This window comes from Triturus cristatus, chromosome 8 (assembly GCF_964204655.1).
Source record: "Triturus cristatus chromosome 8, aTriCri1.1, whole genome shotgun sequence".
Taxonomy (NCBI): domain Eukaryota; kingdom Metazoa; phylum Chordata; class Amphibia; order Caudata; family Salamandridae; genus Triturus; species Triturus cristatus.
Genome location: NC_140591.1, coordinates 188273846 through 188290824, shown reverse-complemented (window position 1 = coordinate 188290824; position 16979 = coordinate 188273846). Strand labels below are relative to the sequence as shown.

General features: G+C 44.9%; 1 protein-coding gene across 2 annotated transcripts in view; it reads left to right on the top strand.

Moving 5' to 3' along the window:
- Nucleotides 1-16979, top strand: part of CHAF1B (chromatin assembly factor 1 subunit B) — a 237299-nt gene that overhangs the window by 146997 nt on the left and 73323 nt on the right. For both annotated transcript variants that reach the window (XM_085621289.1, XM_085621290.1), the window contains exon 7: nt 8573-8657. In XM_085621289.1, coding sequence (XP_085477415.1) covers nt 8573-8657 — 85 coding nt within the window. The remainder of the gene's footprint in view (nt 1-8572; nt 8658-16979) is intronic.

Sequence of the window (16979 nt, the reverse complement as noted above, 5' to 3'; positions counted from 1 at the left end):
TTGTGTTACATAAGAGGAGAAGTTGATCATCATGTCATTGTTGGCATATGAGGAGGCAGAGAAACATCATGGCAGGGCAGGCCTACTGGGGATAATTAAAGCATGTAATTTCAATGGCTGTAATATGCTGCCGTACCTGAGCACATGATGGCACTGACTAACAAGAACAAGTTCTCGTTCACAGCTTAGGGGACAGTGGGATTTAGACCACAAGCAGGACTGAAAGCGATCGCGGAAATGATAGCTATTGAAAAAAAAAACAGGGCCGCGAGTGGTGAGCGCGAGTGCCACTGCAAACATGTGTTTTCAATTATCGTGTCTGGGCACGATAATTGAAACCACATGGCCTTTGGTGCGCGTAATAGACACCAATAGGTCATGGGCGGAGCAATGCGTCCGCCTTTGACCTATTGCGTGCTGTCTTTGGGAAAACCACGCACTCAAAAGCCAATCGCGGAAGCCAAAAGGAAAAGCTTACGCACGAGCGTGTGCAATTCCAGGCTACGTTTTAAAACCCCCTACAAAAGGGCTCTCGCCTGCGTGAGCAGTGCTGCGTCCTGCAACGCAGGGCGCAAGCCCTAAAAAGCGTTATTTACAACACCAATAACTCAAACTCTCGCAAATGCGAGACCTATTGCATTGCAAATGCTTGTTTCGATTTGTTTGTGCTTTCAACCTCCTTCGTTTGTGGTGGAAACTGGTGTGAAATCCATGGTGGATCCCAAAAGGCTAAACACTTCTGAAAACTCAACAAAATTCCGAATTCAGCAAAAGGTCATTTGTGTAGATCCTTATAGGTTTTCCCATATAAAGCAAAAGTTGAAATAAAATATTGATATTGAGTCGATAAAGTCAATAGTGACCTATGACCACGTTTTCATCTATAGCTGCTTGTAACTATTGCATATTTTCGAAAGCTATATACCAATACGTCCGCTGGACCCTTCTGGTTGCGGGGATATATAGGGTTTGTAGGTTCTCCAAGAACCTGAGGTACCCATAGCCAACAACTAAGCTGCACCTTAAAATGGTTTTTCATTATGTACAGACTATACAGCAATTCATATAGTAAATAATAAAGAATGGAAAAAGCGTATGAAGGAATACTCTGTATTTCTTAAATGTACACCAGATACTGAGTTTAGGAGCAGTGTATGTGTACATCTCTAAATTTATGGGGACCCATACTTTTATACAGTTCCCATGGATCAAGTAGGACTTTGTATCTGGACAGCATGCTTAAGAATATGGGGACTCAGTCCATATATCAGAAAATGTTGGCCCAATTCGTAGCTAGCTCACAGTGCCGCATCTGAACCCCTAACCTTACCCCAGGGTACCAGATAGTATCTGCAAACTCAAATACGACCGCTCTTATTCCCCGAGAAAATCGTGGAAACAGATCTACTCTTTCGTGTTACTTTTGCATGCTTACGGTAAACACAGGAAAGATACGAATCTGTCTTTTCAAACATTTATTGAAACAATCTCATTCTTGTAAAGAAAGCGTAGGCTGCAGTTAGTAATATGAAACAAAACATTGTAACCAGCATTACAAGAATGGTGGGAAAGATGAACAGTTTCATCATTATAGCATTACTATGTGATTATACTCGTACTCCTGTCTAATACTACCTATACTATTGAGAGCATACTGGGAGTATGCTTTGCCAGGTCCATTGGGCTAGCCTTACATCCCCCCTCCACACGCCTCCAAAATACCAGAGTATGATGTGTCAAGAAGCTGGTCTGAATGGAACAAGCCATCATCCTTTGCTGGATAAAGGTTAGAGTCTTCAGGGCTGCATCTCAGTCACAGTGCACCGCATTCCAGGTTAATGCCAGCAGAAGTGCTCCTCTGCCTAATGTAGCCCAGAGGCGGTTTATGTAATAAAAGGACTGTTCCATTCGCACTGTCAAAGGTGCAGAGCTGATGCGATGGTTTGGCTTGAGCCATAGAGCTGTCTCCAACCGGACAATCCAATACAAGGGCATCGCGTTCCATGTGCCTAGCATTGGACTGAGCATACAAGCAGCATGTTACTAATGCTTACTAAGAAATGCACTGCATTTAAAATAGCTTCAGAGTACATTATCGGAAGGGTAAAGTCACCATTCGAAAAAGATGTCCAGTTAAAAGGTGTGGCTAAAATGTAGACTTGCTGTGGGTCCTGTTGTACCCTACAACAATACTGGCATATGTTTCAGAGGGCATTTTGTAAAATGTCTAATTTGTTACATACTTGCTTACATTTGAAAGGCACAAAGTAGAGCTATTCAAAATAGTAAATGTTCTACTATTCTGTAGTACCGCATGTCTGCCGGAAGAAAAGAGAAAAAAATGGTACCCCACTTGTGTGGTTGGGCCTTTCACCTACGACACAAATTACCCTGAAACTTGGACTAGGAGACTACATATTTCACCCAGCAGAATCCATCTCTTTTACAAGGTGGCTAGCTGTGGATTTTAGGCTCCAGCTCATCCGGCACCTAGGGGAACCTATGAAACTAGCACATCTTTGAAAACTAGGCATCTGTGGGTGTCCAGGGTGGGGTAACTTGTGTGACTCTCGCCAGGTCTTTTAAACCAGAAACCCTTGCAAATCTCAAACTTTGCCTAAAAAGCACATTTCCTTGCATTTATGTGAGGAAAGGTCCTGGAATTTGCAAGTAGCCCCAAATTTCGTACTATCCAACGTTCCCACAAGTCTCTCGAGGAAAAACTGTAACTCATGTGTGTAGGTGGGCCAAGTGCCTACGACAGGGAAGGGCCCAAAACGTATTGTGGAGACATCAAAATTATCTATTACAAAACTACCTGGTATTTGCATGGGGGACCTGCGTTTTTGGTCCTGGCTTGGCGGCCATCTAGGGAAACCCAACAAACCCCGATATTTCTAAAAACTAGACATATAGGAAATACAGGGAGGAGTGGTTTGCGTGGCTCCCCCAGTGTTTTCTTACCCAGAATCTTATGCAAATTTTTAATTTAGCTAAAAGACTTGTTTTCATCACATTTCTGTGAAGGAAAGTTGTGGGATCACTGGGCTGGCACACATTGCTACCACTCAGCGTTCCCCTGGGCTTCCTGATAAAAATGCCACCTCTCTTGTTGGTTGAGGCCAAGTGCCTGCTACAGGGAAGGGCCCAAAACATTGTGGAGACATCAAAATGATCAATTACAAAACGACCTGATTTTGCAAGGGGGGCACCTGCGTTTGTGGATCTGAGGGTCATCGGCCATCTAGGGAAAAATGCTTTTGTCAAGAAGTCAGATTTACAAGGACTTCTGGGTAAGAAAAACTTGTGGGATCCTCAAACGTACCACATAATATTCCCTTAGTGACCAGTTTCCAAAAAGAATCAAGGGCAGAATTTATTCACTACAGAGATGCACACAGTAAAAAGGAAAAAAGCACAAGAACATTCCACACCCATCCACTAGCCAATCACAGGTATACTGGTTGGAATTTTCATGAGGGTAAGTAAATGATTCATAAAAAATGTAAAATATTTACCACTTACCGAAATAAAATCCGTCAAGGTCACGGCACCAGCAGCTTTACAGTCCATTCATAAGCCGTTCAAGAATGGTGCACAGAAAACCATTCACTCTGCTGTCTTCAGCACCCAGGGGGTTAATAGTCTTGTAAACCAAAGTCCTGAGACGGTGAGTTTAAGAGGTAATGAGATGTTTGTGAGGGCACATGAGTCTCTAAGTGAGAGTGAAACACACAGATGTCTGTTTAGCAGTCTACCGTAAAGTCAATTAGACACACAGCCAATGTGAAGCCTCTACATACCCTGCAGTGTTTCTTTAAATTAAACGTGTGTTACAACACAATCTGTGCAACAAAAGCATTCTGTATCGTAAACTCTGGAACAAGGACAGTTGCTTGGCTGTTTTGGGGGGGGGGTAGACAGCTGAATAAATTCAGATTAACTTCTTTCCACGCCTTCTTTGTGCCTCCGGTGTCTCTTTTATGAAGCTGGCTCTTTATATAATGGACCAGAACGAGGTACACTGTGTAAAGAGTCCAGGCAGACCCCAATTGGTCTACAGATGCAGAAATGATATCCCACATTCTCTTTTGTGGGAGGGTGTGCGAGCAGGTAGGTATATCAGAGTAGTGCTAAGCATTGGTTGTACTCGGAGGCAATTAATGAGGCATACACTCAAGAATAAATCCGAGAACAATTAAAAAAAATAAGTCTTATTTAAATTTTGATACAAACAACTTTATCAAGTGAGTGCTTTTTGTAAATTAAAATTTTTGCAGGTAAGCAACACAGTCAATTAAGTGCGTTTTTAAGCACAATGATTTCCTATGGAGGGAAAAGGCATAGTTAGCATACAGGGAGTTGTGGTCGGTTTCTGGGGGTCTCCGTCAGGGTTTAGGGCTGAACGGGGCCAAGGTCCAAAGTACCAATAGCAGCCACTCGTTACCTGACCTGTGACATCCGGTTGCATCCGTGCTGGTCGGGTTCGTAGCAATGCTTGCTCACCGGTTAGGCCACCTAGAAACAGTCTGCAGACGGGGACCTGGAGACATGTCTGGGAGCTCCCAACTCTGGTCAATAGGGTCCTGGGGACAAGGGTGCACAACTGGTTAGTCGGCACCCAGGCTGGGGCGCTCATGTGTAGAGTGAAATGGTCGGCTCGGATCTGTGTTTCTTAGGGCCTTGCAGTTGTCAGTCTTGCTGGTTGAGGGTGCAAAATCAGTACAGCTGGGCGACTCGGGAAGTCCCTGCGGTGCAGATGTCTCTTGACAGCTGCTTGGTGTCGTTGAAGTCTGTACGGGACTCTCACGGTCTTGTTGCAAGGGGTTTGGTTGCCTGGGTATTGGTCCTGTGCTGCTCTGGTTGGTCCTAGTGTCCTCTTACTTGGTAGAGGTACATATTGGACCTTCAGGAGCACAGGGTCCTTTTCTTGGCTGGCTGCTGTCTCGGATGGACCAGACTGGTGTGTGCAGACTGCAGGGGAGTACCTACTCTACTCCAAGGAAGATTGCTTGGCAATTTTCAAAGGGCTGGCAGTCTCCAGGGGTTCTTGGAAGCTGGACAGCTGCAGAACGAGTCGCTCGTCACTACTGCCGAGACTTGGTGCAGGCAGTGTTTGGCGGCAAAAGTCCACATCACTCTTCAGATCACTCTTTTCTCACTGATCTTCTTTGTCCTCTTTTCTTGATCTGTCGAATCTAAGTTCCTAGTGTCAGGAGTGTTACAGGGAGTGACAGGTTGTAGCCAATCTGCTACTTACCTTTGGGAAGGCGGCATAACCCTGATCTAGAGATCCTAATGCCGCTGCTAAGATGGTGGTATTCTAAAAGCAGTGTCCACTTCTGGTAGCCCACCTTTGGGGTGGTACTAGCCTGATGGGAAACCACCTGTTCCTAACTAGCTAATTGTCCCACCTGTCCTGATGCCAAATGGGTCTGCGGTGGCATTTCCCCTGTCTGGGGAAGCCTTGGGTCCCATATCAAAGGCGGCAAAGGCCTCTGAAGCCTCCTCCTTTGTAATGCTGATTACTTAGCCATCCTGCTTGAAAGAGGTGACAACACCTCTGACAGGAGCAGGCATTGTTTCTGCCCTCAGAACGCAGGCTGTGACCTGCAGGGTGTCGGAGACCAGCCTGGGCACAAGTAGTTAGTAGGTTTTCAGGGGGCACCTCTAAGGTGCCCTCAGGGTGCATGTATTCATAAATTCATCCCTGGAATTAGTTAGTTTCAGTGAAGCCATCATGTAGCTGGGGAACTCGTGAACACCAGTGTCCAGCACATGTACTCGAAATGGCTTCCCTGTTCACTTGTGATATATAAATCGTCTTGGACATCACAGCAGCATAGCTGCTTGTGCAGATATGTCCACACATGTGGTATAGTGCACCCTGCCTTAGGGCTGTAAGGTCTGCTGTAGGGGTGACTGACCTATACTGCATGCACTGTCTGTAGGCATGGCACATAAGAGATGTGCCATGTTGTGTCTTTACTTTTGTGTGTACCATGGCATGCAGCCTGGAATAGCAGTTTGCATGTTGGTGCTGAGGGGTCTCCTAGGGTGGCACAATACATGCTGCAGCCCTTAGAGACCCTTCTTAGCTTCCCTGCCCTAGGTACTAGGGGTACAATTTACGAGGGACTTACAGGAGGTGCTAAAGGTAATGCCAATTGGGGGAACTATTGTACAGTTTCAGGGAAAGATCTGGTTCTTGGGACCTGGATAGCAGGAACCCAGTGCACTTCTGTCAAAATTGCATCAAATACGAGGCAAAAAGTGGGGATAACCATGTCAAAGCAGGGGCACTTTCATAAAGTGCTAGCAGCTAGTTGGGGGTGAAGCTGGGATTCTCCTGTGAGGAGAAACCCAAAACTGTAAGGTGGTAGTCATTTCAGCAAATGGGGTGGGAAAGGTTGCAGGAAATTCCCCAATTTTCAAACTGGCGGCCTTCTGTGCAGTCAAGCAGAAGAGACACAGTAGTCCGACACACTACAAAGGCGCCCTGAATGTCCTTGAGGAGCCCTAAAGTTCACATCTGCTGTATGGGCCCCTTTCACCTCTCTGTCTTAAGATACACTTTGATCTCGGAAACAAACTTGATTCCAGTGTGGCTATGTCTTTTACACTCCGCACAGATCTTTTAAACACAGAAGTAAGAGGTATTCAGGGGACCGAGCATGGGCAGTGCGTTCCATCAACATTTACAGAAAATAAATGGGTAACAGGTCTTGATGGAAGGCTTCTGGCTTTGTTTTGGATAACTAATGCATCCTTTAAACATACTGGTTTGAATTTTGGTCCGGATACACCCCATGCGGGCTGTCCTGAGGTAATTTGGGGCTCTTGTCAAAATACATCCAAATTTTAAGTGAGAATATGGTAGACTGACTTATCCAGGGTTGCCTGGGAGTGCCCCCTGTGTGCGCGAATCCATTTTTGTGAAGTTGTCCTTGGAAGTCGTTTGGGACACTTCTACATCTGTGATTATTTTTGCCCCAATCCTTGGCATGCCAATATCCACTAAGTTGCTCCAGTATATATTGTCTGATGCATGATAGTGGGTATTTCTCCCCCAATCCTTTGTCTCCCAATTGTATTTGTCCTGATGAGGACGACCCTGCTCTAAATACCTATGTTCAGGGGTCGAAACGTCGACAAATATATATGGACTGTTTTTTTAAGAATTTGATGGTGGATATCGACACTCGTTTCACAGGTGTTGACTTTGAACATTCTATTGTCCCTATCAACCACATGTATATATTTTTGTACATAGCACAAATTCAGTTTTTATTCACCATATATCACTTTCACTGTGCTGTCACCTACTGGGAGCACCTTGTATAAGTATACTGTTTGAATTGATTCATATATTCCTAAATGAGATGTGTATAAATAAATGCATTAAACCCATAATTGAAACTTACTAATTGGAGAGATTTTCTTCCCTCCCTACCATAACACTATTGCTGTGGAAGTCAAGGGATACACTTCCCCCATAGGGACCACTTTATTATTTCCACTCTTATTGTCATTGCCACCTCTGTCTGTCTTCCAAAGCCTGACAAGCTGACGGTAGTCCTGCTTGGTGAAGATGGTTCATTTGCAGTGTCCTTTTAAATCACAGAACCCTGCTCTCGGTCTCCATCCATGTCCTACAAATGCTTCCACCACACACGTGATGTGATTGTCATCTGGGGTGAAGTGGGGGCGAGGAGGTTCAGAAATATAAATCTTGCTATGATGAACTGGATCAATTTGGCACGGTCTCGAGTCACGGATTGGACGTTTCTGTATCCCAACAGGCTTTTTTTTTTTAAAACCCATTTTATTGCTTTTTGGCACATTAATAAAGTAAAGCATATTTCCAACACAGTATCAGGTGATGTATGAAGGAGAATATATCAGCAAGCAATATACGTGCATATATAGGCTTGTGGCATGTTCGACGTCAGTGAAGTAACTTACATTCGCAATAGTATATCCTAATAAGCAACAGAAAGAAAGGAACAAAATTATACAATTATTAAACAGCCACAAAATACCCACCCTCCTCCCAAAACGTAAAACCATCGCTGTGGGCCCACATCTAATAAAGGGCTAACATAGAATATATTTGGTGAGCGGTAGATGATCATGTACAGAATATTAAGGGACATCTAGTCTGCAGTATGAATAAATGACAAGTGGGAGGTACAGAAGTGGGAGAAATAGGCGTGCAGAGGTAATTATTATGACTTAGTCGGATGGCTAACTCTGCCTAGGCTTTAAAGTGTTCCAATGATGCATCTCATTCCATGGCTATGGAGTATTTATGCAACTCCTGAAATACATACCTGTGCATTGCATAACTTTCAGCAGATTCCCAATGCAAAACCTCCTTTCGCCAACCCTCCAGAGTGGGTGCTATCCGAGATTTCCAACGGCATGCTGTTTGCCATTGACAATTCTTTACTTGCAGCTATTGTTTCTCTTCTCAGTGCTCCATTCTCCAGAAAATACCCTTGGCTAAGTATGGTCTGATGTCTTGTATTCCAGTTCTTTCTTGACTAACTTTACTCTTTTTATTGCATAGGGTTATGCGGGTGTACAGCACGCAAACCAAGCGGGTTGCATTCAACGTTAGCAAGATGGCTTCAGGAGCAACAGCAGAAGGAGAGGTAAATTATTTTCAAAGCTTTGATGCAGCCGTGGTTGAAGGAGTGTTCTATATTGGCATTTTGTATGTGTAGTTGAGTGAATTGATATGTTTCCAGGAGACCTGGTGACTCCAATTTGTTTTTCTAGGAGTTGTCCTCAGAGTTGTTGTGTACTTTATCATCTTCCCCTATGTAATAGCTTTACACCAATCCCATGCTATGGCTTTCTGTTTACTGCTCAGCATAATTGTGTGCCTGACCTCACCATGAAGAGAGTCCTTAAGAGCAGGCTAGACTGAAAGTTTCCTTCTCTCTGGCCCTGTAGTGGAGAGGTTGTGTTCATCACCAGTAACACAATATATTATTGATTAGAACATTTTACCAATCTTGCCTGCTCAACGAAGAAAGGATAAGCGAAAAACAATCAGGTTTCTTAAAATTACACAAACATTTAGAATAAATCACAACATTTAATAAACAAACTTAAACATCAGCAAAATAATCTAAGATGAATGAAAGATGAGAAAATAAATTGGTCTTGAAGCGCACCTCAATAGCAGACCTTCATCCAGACATAACCACTCAAGAAGAAAAATCGATGACTTGATCCCAGTTAACACCTGACCCTACATGCAAATATATTGTCAAAGTAAGCTTGACCAAGGACTTGTCTAAATAGAAAGCCTTGAGTTTATTGATATTCGAAGAGAATAGCTTTTTTCAAAGGCATGCACGAATCTGCCAGTTAAAATCCACTAATGATAGTCACTTTTGATTATGTTTTAGGCCCATCATTATTAGAGTGGGTTTAGACCTAATGGATAGAGTTGACATCCAATGGCTGCTTGTGTCCATACGTCCAAAGTGGCAAAACCATTGGACATATTGCAAACCTAAGCATTATCAATAAAGAATCTACAGTGATGAATATTGTACTTTGATGTTAGCATGTGCAAACTCTGAACTGACACATTAAGAAGTAAATGTCCCTCATCACTTTAGGGCTCATTCTGCTTAATCATTCTTGAAATATTAGCTGTGTAAGGGTTACTAGTGTGCAATCCGACAGATAAAATCCTATGGAAAAGCTGATGAACAGTATGGGGAAGAGGGAGCATCCCAGCACACCAGTCACTTTGTTGAGCAAAAGTTTCAGTAGCAGATAGAGGTAGAAAACGGGACGTTGGATAGCAAATTCCGCCTTTTATGTATAAAGTAATTAAGAGCCTAGTATACCTTGAGTGAGTGGTATAGAAAGTACTAATTGCAAATCTAGGTCATGTACCCAACTTGATTTTGCCCTGAAAGTTGTGTACTAAATTAAGTACATGCTGGAGTGAAAACTAACCACTCTGTTAGGTTCACACTGAGATCTACTAAAACAGTTAAACAAATGTAAACACACACAGAATTTCTAAAATACCTTTACAGAAGATCTTAAGAATAAACTGGGATGAATCCAATGCTTGTTGTTGGAATTGGACAAAAACTAGTATAGACTGGCATGCGGTATGGATGTAGACCACTGGTGCACAAGGATTTTCTGGTGCTGTAAGATGTTATCTTCAGATAGAGCATGTATGTTAAATCCATATCTTCAGATAGAGCATGTCAGTTAAAACAAGCTTTAGGAGGAACAACCTGGCGGCAATTCTTAGCAGGAACAAGCTTTGGTAAAGCAAGTAGGTCTTGCCTTTAGTATGCAGGTGCAGATCTATTGGCTTTCTCAATGCTTGCTTGGTTGCTTTAATATAATTTGGGCCCAGAAGCATTCAAAGTTAGCCATGTGTGCGCCTGCAAATGTACCAGGGTGTTTCTAGAGATGTTTTTTATCAAAGTGTTAAAGAAATTGCAACGTGTTCATTCATCATCGCGTCTCACACCTCCACGTGTTCACCATGCATGTGGATGCACCAGCAGTCATCTTTGAATATCTTTTGTGAAAAGACAAAAATAAATAATTGCTAGCTAACTTGACGGTGCACGTCTGCTCTCGCGTGATGAACATCTATCAATATTTTTTGGGCTATGCGTCAATTGGTAAATTTAAGAAATAAAGTATGCAGGGAATGAGTTGCACATAAGTGGCCAGCAGTGTGCAGCTGCCAAGCATTTGCAAAAAGGATTAGAAGAAGCTGGCATTTGCTGCGAGCCTTTTGGCTTTGTCGGTGCTTGATAGTTTCTTTAGGTCATGGTTTTTCTAAACCTTTGTGTTCTACTTTTGTGTTGGGGAAAGCTGTAAGGCCCTTTCCAATATAAAAAAAACCACCCTTGAGTAAAAACAAGTTTTTATATTAAAAAAAAGCACACGGTGCGATAGTTATCATTAGCACTCAAATGAACTACTTTGTGTTTGGATGTGCTACTTGTGAAAAAGCAAAGTTAGTCATAGGCAGCGGTGTGCTGACCTGTAGCCAATGCTGTGTGTTGTAGAAGATAAGACGAAAAATGTTAATGTGACAAAAAAATGAATAAAGAGTACTGGGCGAAAGCAGTTGTCTGTATAGTACGTATAAATAGATCATTTTAGTAAATTCAAAAGGTGTTGGGTAACATAAGCCCTAACATTTTTAAAATAAAGCTAGAGGGTGAATTAGGCTAAAGATTCAAGAGACTTTAAAAAATCTCAAATTATGAAAGGGTGTACAATTGATTACAGTTTAAGATGGTGTCAAAATGTAGGTGACATTTGGCTCTTCGACAAAGCATGCCGTGAACATGAATAAATTGCATGAAATGGTTTGTATCTTTGTGGCCTCCAACAGCCAGGTCACATGAGTGGACATCTAATGTGGAGTTGAGAAGGCTTGCTCAACCAGGAACTGGTGAGATGATGAAAGAGCAAAGCCAATCTGGACATAAATTTGGGACACTTTTAAGCACCCTTCGTCCTTTATAGGCACATGATATTGGGGCTATGAAAATCAGTCTAAGTTCATGTGTTTTGTTTGGCCAGATAATTCAGTCCTTTAATATATAAAGAAACTCTGCAAAAAGCTGGCCATTCATGAAGGAAGAGCTATAGATTTTCCATTATTGCTTTAAATCTCCATTCCCATCCGAACTGTAACCTTCCATCCCAGCATCTTCGTCAACCCCACTACTGGACCTGCATTTAACACGAACACCTTCAAAATTTGAATTAAAGCATTAGTAGTGCACGGTTTGGATAACAGCCAGGCATGTTTCAGCTTGCCTGCTTTGAAAGCCTTTCTGCCCATGCCCAACATGGAAAAAGTGGCTAGCAGCTTTAAAACAAGCATTGAAAATGCAATAGGTCTTGCCTTTGATTAAGTTAAAGCCATTTGCTTTGTTAATGATATTGTATAGCAAAGCAAATGGCTTTAACTTAATGAAAAGCGAGACCTATTGCATTTTTAATGCTCGTTTTTGAATGGAGTCTCTGCCTTATCTCCCTTCTGACAAAACCTTCACCATTGTGTCTTAACTTCCTTACATTTTTAGGTCTCGCGAGCCAAAGGCTCGAAGAGACATTTTATATCTGGGCTTTTCAAAGTGCTGCCGTGGCCTAAAGCTACAGTGCACGTGAACGTGCACGCGCGCAGCGCCATGTGTCTTAACTCCGTAGCGATCGTAATCCGATCACTTTCGCGGGCTCCTCTGTTGCTGGCATTCCCCCCTCCCTTCTCGCCCAGCCCTTCTTGTTTATTTTGGTGTCCTAGCAACGGAAGCTTTGAAGTCACTACGCTGTTCTTATATTAAAATGCCGCTTTCAGTACGCAGCTTGCAGTTAGAGCAACGGAAGCTTTGAAGGTGTCACTACGCTGTTCTTCTATTAAAATGCAGCTTTCAGTGCGCAGCTTGCTGTTTTGGCAACGGAAACTTTGAAGGTGTCACTACGCTGTTCTTATATTAAAATGCCGCTTTCAGTACGCAGCTTGCCGTTATTAATTGCCGTTCCTTCTTATTTTACAATCCGCTTTCAGCCCTATCAGAGTGCAGTCAGACGTGCAGCAGGTGCAGTGTCACCGCGTCTTGCTTGAGCGATGGCCTAGCAGCAGCACAGCGGCCACAGACTGCTCTAAAGTCAGCCGTACCAAAGTGCAGTCACACGTACAGCAGGTGCAGTGGCACCACGTCTTGCTTAAGGGATCCAGATGAGTGTTTGAGCTTTTATTAATTGCCGTTCCTTCTTATTATAATACCGCTTTCAGTGCGCAGCTAAAGGTAATGCTTGCAACGGAAGCTTTGAAGGTGTCACTACCCTGTTCTTCTATTAAAATGCAGCTTTCAGTGCGCAGCTTGCTGTTTTGGCAACGGAAACTTTGAAGGTGTCACTACGCTGTTCTTATATTAAAATGCCGCGTTCAGTACGCAGCTTGCTGTTAATTGCCGTTCCTTCTTCCTTTAAAACTCTTTCTTATTTAAAAATGCCGCTTTCAGTACGCAGCTTGCCGTTATTAATTGCCGTTCCTTCTTATTTTACAATCCGCTTTCAGCCCTATCAGAGTGCAGTCAGATGTGCAGCAGGTGCAGTGGCACCGCGTCTTGCTTGAGCGATGGCCTAGCAGCAGCACAGCGGCCACAGACTGCTCTAAAGTCAGCCGTACCAAAGTGCAGTCAGACGTGCAGCAGGTGCAGTGTCACTGCGTCTTGCTTGAGCGATGGCCTAGCAGCAGCACAGCGGCCACAGACTGCTCTAAAGTCAGCCGTACCAAAGTGCAGTCACACGTACAGCAGGTGCAGTGGCACCACGTCTTGCTTAAGGGATCCAGATGAGTGTTTGAGCTTTTATTAATTGCCGTTCCTTCTTATTATAATACCGCTTTCAGTGCGCAGCTAAAGGTAATGCTTGCAACGGAAGCTTTGAAGGTGTCACTACGCTGTTCTTATATTAAATTGCCGCTTTCAGTACGCAGCTTGCAGTTAGAGCAACGGAAGCTTTGAAGGTGTCACTACGCTGTTATTATATTAAAATGCCGCTTTCAGTACGCAGCTTGCAGTTAGAGGAACGGAAGCTTTGAAGGTGTCACTACGCTGTTCTTATATTAAAATGCCGCTTTCAGTACGCAGCTTGCTGTTATTAATTGCTACTCATTCAATACTACTCGCTCTCTACTACTCTCTACTACACACACTACTCTCTAAAACTCATTCTCTACTACTCACTCTCTAATACTCTATACTACTCACTCTTTACTCTCTACTACTCACTCTCTACTGCTCACTCTCTACTACTCTCTATTCTCTACTCTCTATTCTCTACTCTTTACTCTACTACTCACTCTACTACAGACTCTCTACTACTCACCTCTACTACTCACCTCAACTACTCTCTACCCTCTACTCACTCTTTACTCATCTATACTACTCATTCTATGCAACTCACTCTACTACTCTCTACTACTCAATCACTACTAATCACTCTCTAATACTCACTCTATACTACTCTCTACTACTCACTCTACTTCTCTACTACTCTCTAATCACTCTCAACCACCCTCTACTGCTATCTACTCACTCTCTACTACTCACTCTCTACTTTCTACTACTCATTCTCTACTACTCACTCTACTACTAACTACTACTCACTTTCTACTACTCAATCACTATTACTCTATGCTATCCACTGTACTACTCACTCTCTATTACTCACTCTCTCCTACTCTCTACTAACTCTCTAATACTCTCTGCAATTCAATTTCTACTATCCACTCTCTATTACTCGAATACTCACTTTCTGCTACTCTAATACTCAATCTCTACTACTCACTCTCAAATACTCACTCTATACTACTACTCTCTACCTCTCCACCTCTCCACCTCTCTCACTACCACTCTCTACACTTGCTTTAACATAAACGAAGGCGAGACCTATTGCATTTTCTTTTTTTTTTTAAAAAAATTTTATTAAACAATAAATCAATTACAAGCATGGGCCTACAACCACCAGGGCCGGCCGCTAGATTCAGAAAGTATCACACAGTTGTTAAGGCAGTAGTCGACTCCCGGGGCCCAGCCCCGTACATGGCTCCGGATAGTCCTAAGGAAGCAGGATACATAGGTTTAACATAAATAACAACTAAAAACAAAAGGCGAGGCATAAGGGCAAAAAGTGTGGGTCAGGCTACGTCCGGGGGACTCTACGTCAGACCTTCAAATAGCAATCAAGAGGAAGGAGTACTGATATGTCAGGGGGGGGTCACGGGAGAGGAACGTCTACATTTGGTTGTTCCTGAAGTCGCAAGGAACCATCAAGGGTCAGGGGGACAAAGCAATATCGGTGTCCACTAGGGGGGGAGTACAGATACCCCCACGATACGCGTTCCATTGCCCCCAGATTCTACCCCATGCCCCCGGTTTACCACGAGCCACATACACAGTCTTCTCCCTGAACATGCACCAGTCCATGTTCTCCTTCCATACGGACACGGTGGGAGGCCGCTGGGAACCCCAAAGCTGCGCTATATCTCTCTTGGCAATCATGTTCCCCAGGGCCGCCCACCGAGTCTGAGCCGCGTTATAATCATTGGGCTCCCACACATTCAGGACACAGCGACGCACCTCCGGCAGCAGCGCAACCCCGGTGACTTGTCCCATGACCACATGAACCCGGCGCCAGTATTCCGCCACCTCGCGGCACTCCCAAAGGATATGGAGAAAGGTGGCACTGAGCCCACATCCCCGCTTACAGAGCCCGTCTTCAGAAAATCCCATCGAGACCAAACGGGGACCCGTCACATACACCCGGTGGAGAATCTTAAGCTGGACCAGGCGGAGACGGGCTGGAATGGCCACTTCCTTGGGGGACGACAGTGCGGACTGCCAGTCCTCGTCGTCCAGTTCCACCCCATCCCCCGTCCACGCCTCCCGAAGGCGCACCAAGAGGTCAGCCCGATTATTGATAAGTTTTTTATAAATTAAAGATAGTACTGTCGGGGACATGACCATCGAGTATGCGGTCCTCGAGGGGCGATGAAACCGGGATCTTGGTCCCCTCCCCAAAAACAGAGAGCAGGGCATGCCGAACCTGGGCGTAGCGGAAGAACTCCCTTTCCGTAAGTTCGTATTCGCTCTGGAGCGCCGCGAATGTTTTAACCGCACCCTTAATCCATAAGTCTCCCACTCTACTAATACCAATCGTGTCCCAACGTTCAAACCCCTTCGTTGTCCAGAGGCTTCCCAGTCGGTCGGAGGCAAACAGAGGAGTAGCACATGTTAATCGCTCACTCCAGCCCATGGCTACATTGGCCGCCTTCCAGATCCGTACCGCAATCTTAGTAGGGCCCGTAAGGGTCCGTCCAGCCGAGCTGGAGTAAAGTGCCCTGTTATAGTTTCCGCCGGGAAGCAGGAATTTATCCATCTCATACGCCGGATTCAAGCCAGGCGCATACGTGGCATGGTTAATGGCCGATAGCTGTGAGGCCCAATAATACCTGCGAATGTCGGGAAGCGCGATGCCCCCGTCGTACCAGGGGAGAGTAAGCTTTGCCAGAGCGATACGCGCCCGTCCGTCCCACACTAGTCTCCTCTGCAGGCTCTCCACCTCCCGAAAGTAGGACACAGGAATGACATCGAAGGAGTTCTGAAGTGCATAGAGGAACCTGGGAAGGGACATCATTTTAAACAGTGCTGCCCGACCCAGCGGGGACAAGGGCAGCTGACACCACCGAGCCGTGTCCTCCCTCAAACGCCGAAGTGGAAGCAGGAGATTCTGCTCATAGCGAGCCACCGGGTCCAACGAGACGTATATCCCCAGGTATTTAAAGCCGGACAGAGATAATTGGATCGGAAGCCGAGGCGGCAAGAGAGGAGGGTCACCGGAGATAGGATAGACACAGGATTTAGACCAGTTGATCGTTAGACCCGAATTTCTCCCAAAGGAAGTCAGAACGTCAAAGAGAACATTAAGCGACTGCCGCGGCGAGGTGAGATACAGGAGAATGTCGTCCGCGTACAACGAGACCCGATCCTCGAAGCCCGGGGCCCACCGGATCCCTCTGATCGAGGGCTCCCAGCGGAGCCAGGCAGCGAGCGGCTCCAGGGCAAGAGCAAAGAGCAGAGGGGACAACGGGCACCCCTGCCTCGTACCCCTACCGAGAGCGAAGGGCCGAGAGACCCGCCCATTAACCACCACCTGAGCCATGGGTCCCTTGTAAAGAAGCTTCACCCAGCCAAGAAATCCCTCCCCAAAGCTGAATTTGGTCAAGACAGCCCAGAGGAATGGCCACTCGATGGTGTCAAAGGCCATCGTGGCGTCTAAGGAAACCAGCACGGCTGGTTCGGAGAGGTACTCCGCCCTGGCGAGGGCGCCGTGAAGACGCCGCAAGTTAAGAGCGGTGTTACGATGAGGGATGAAGCCGCATTGATCAGGATGAATCA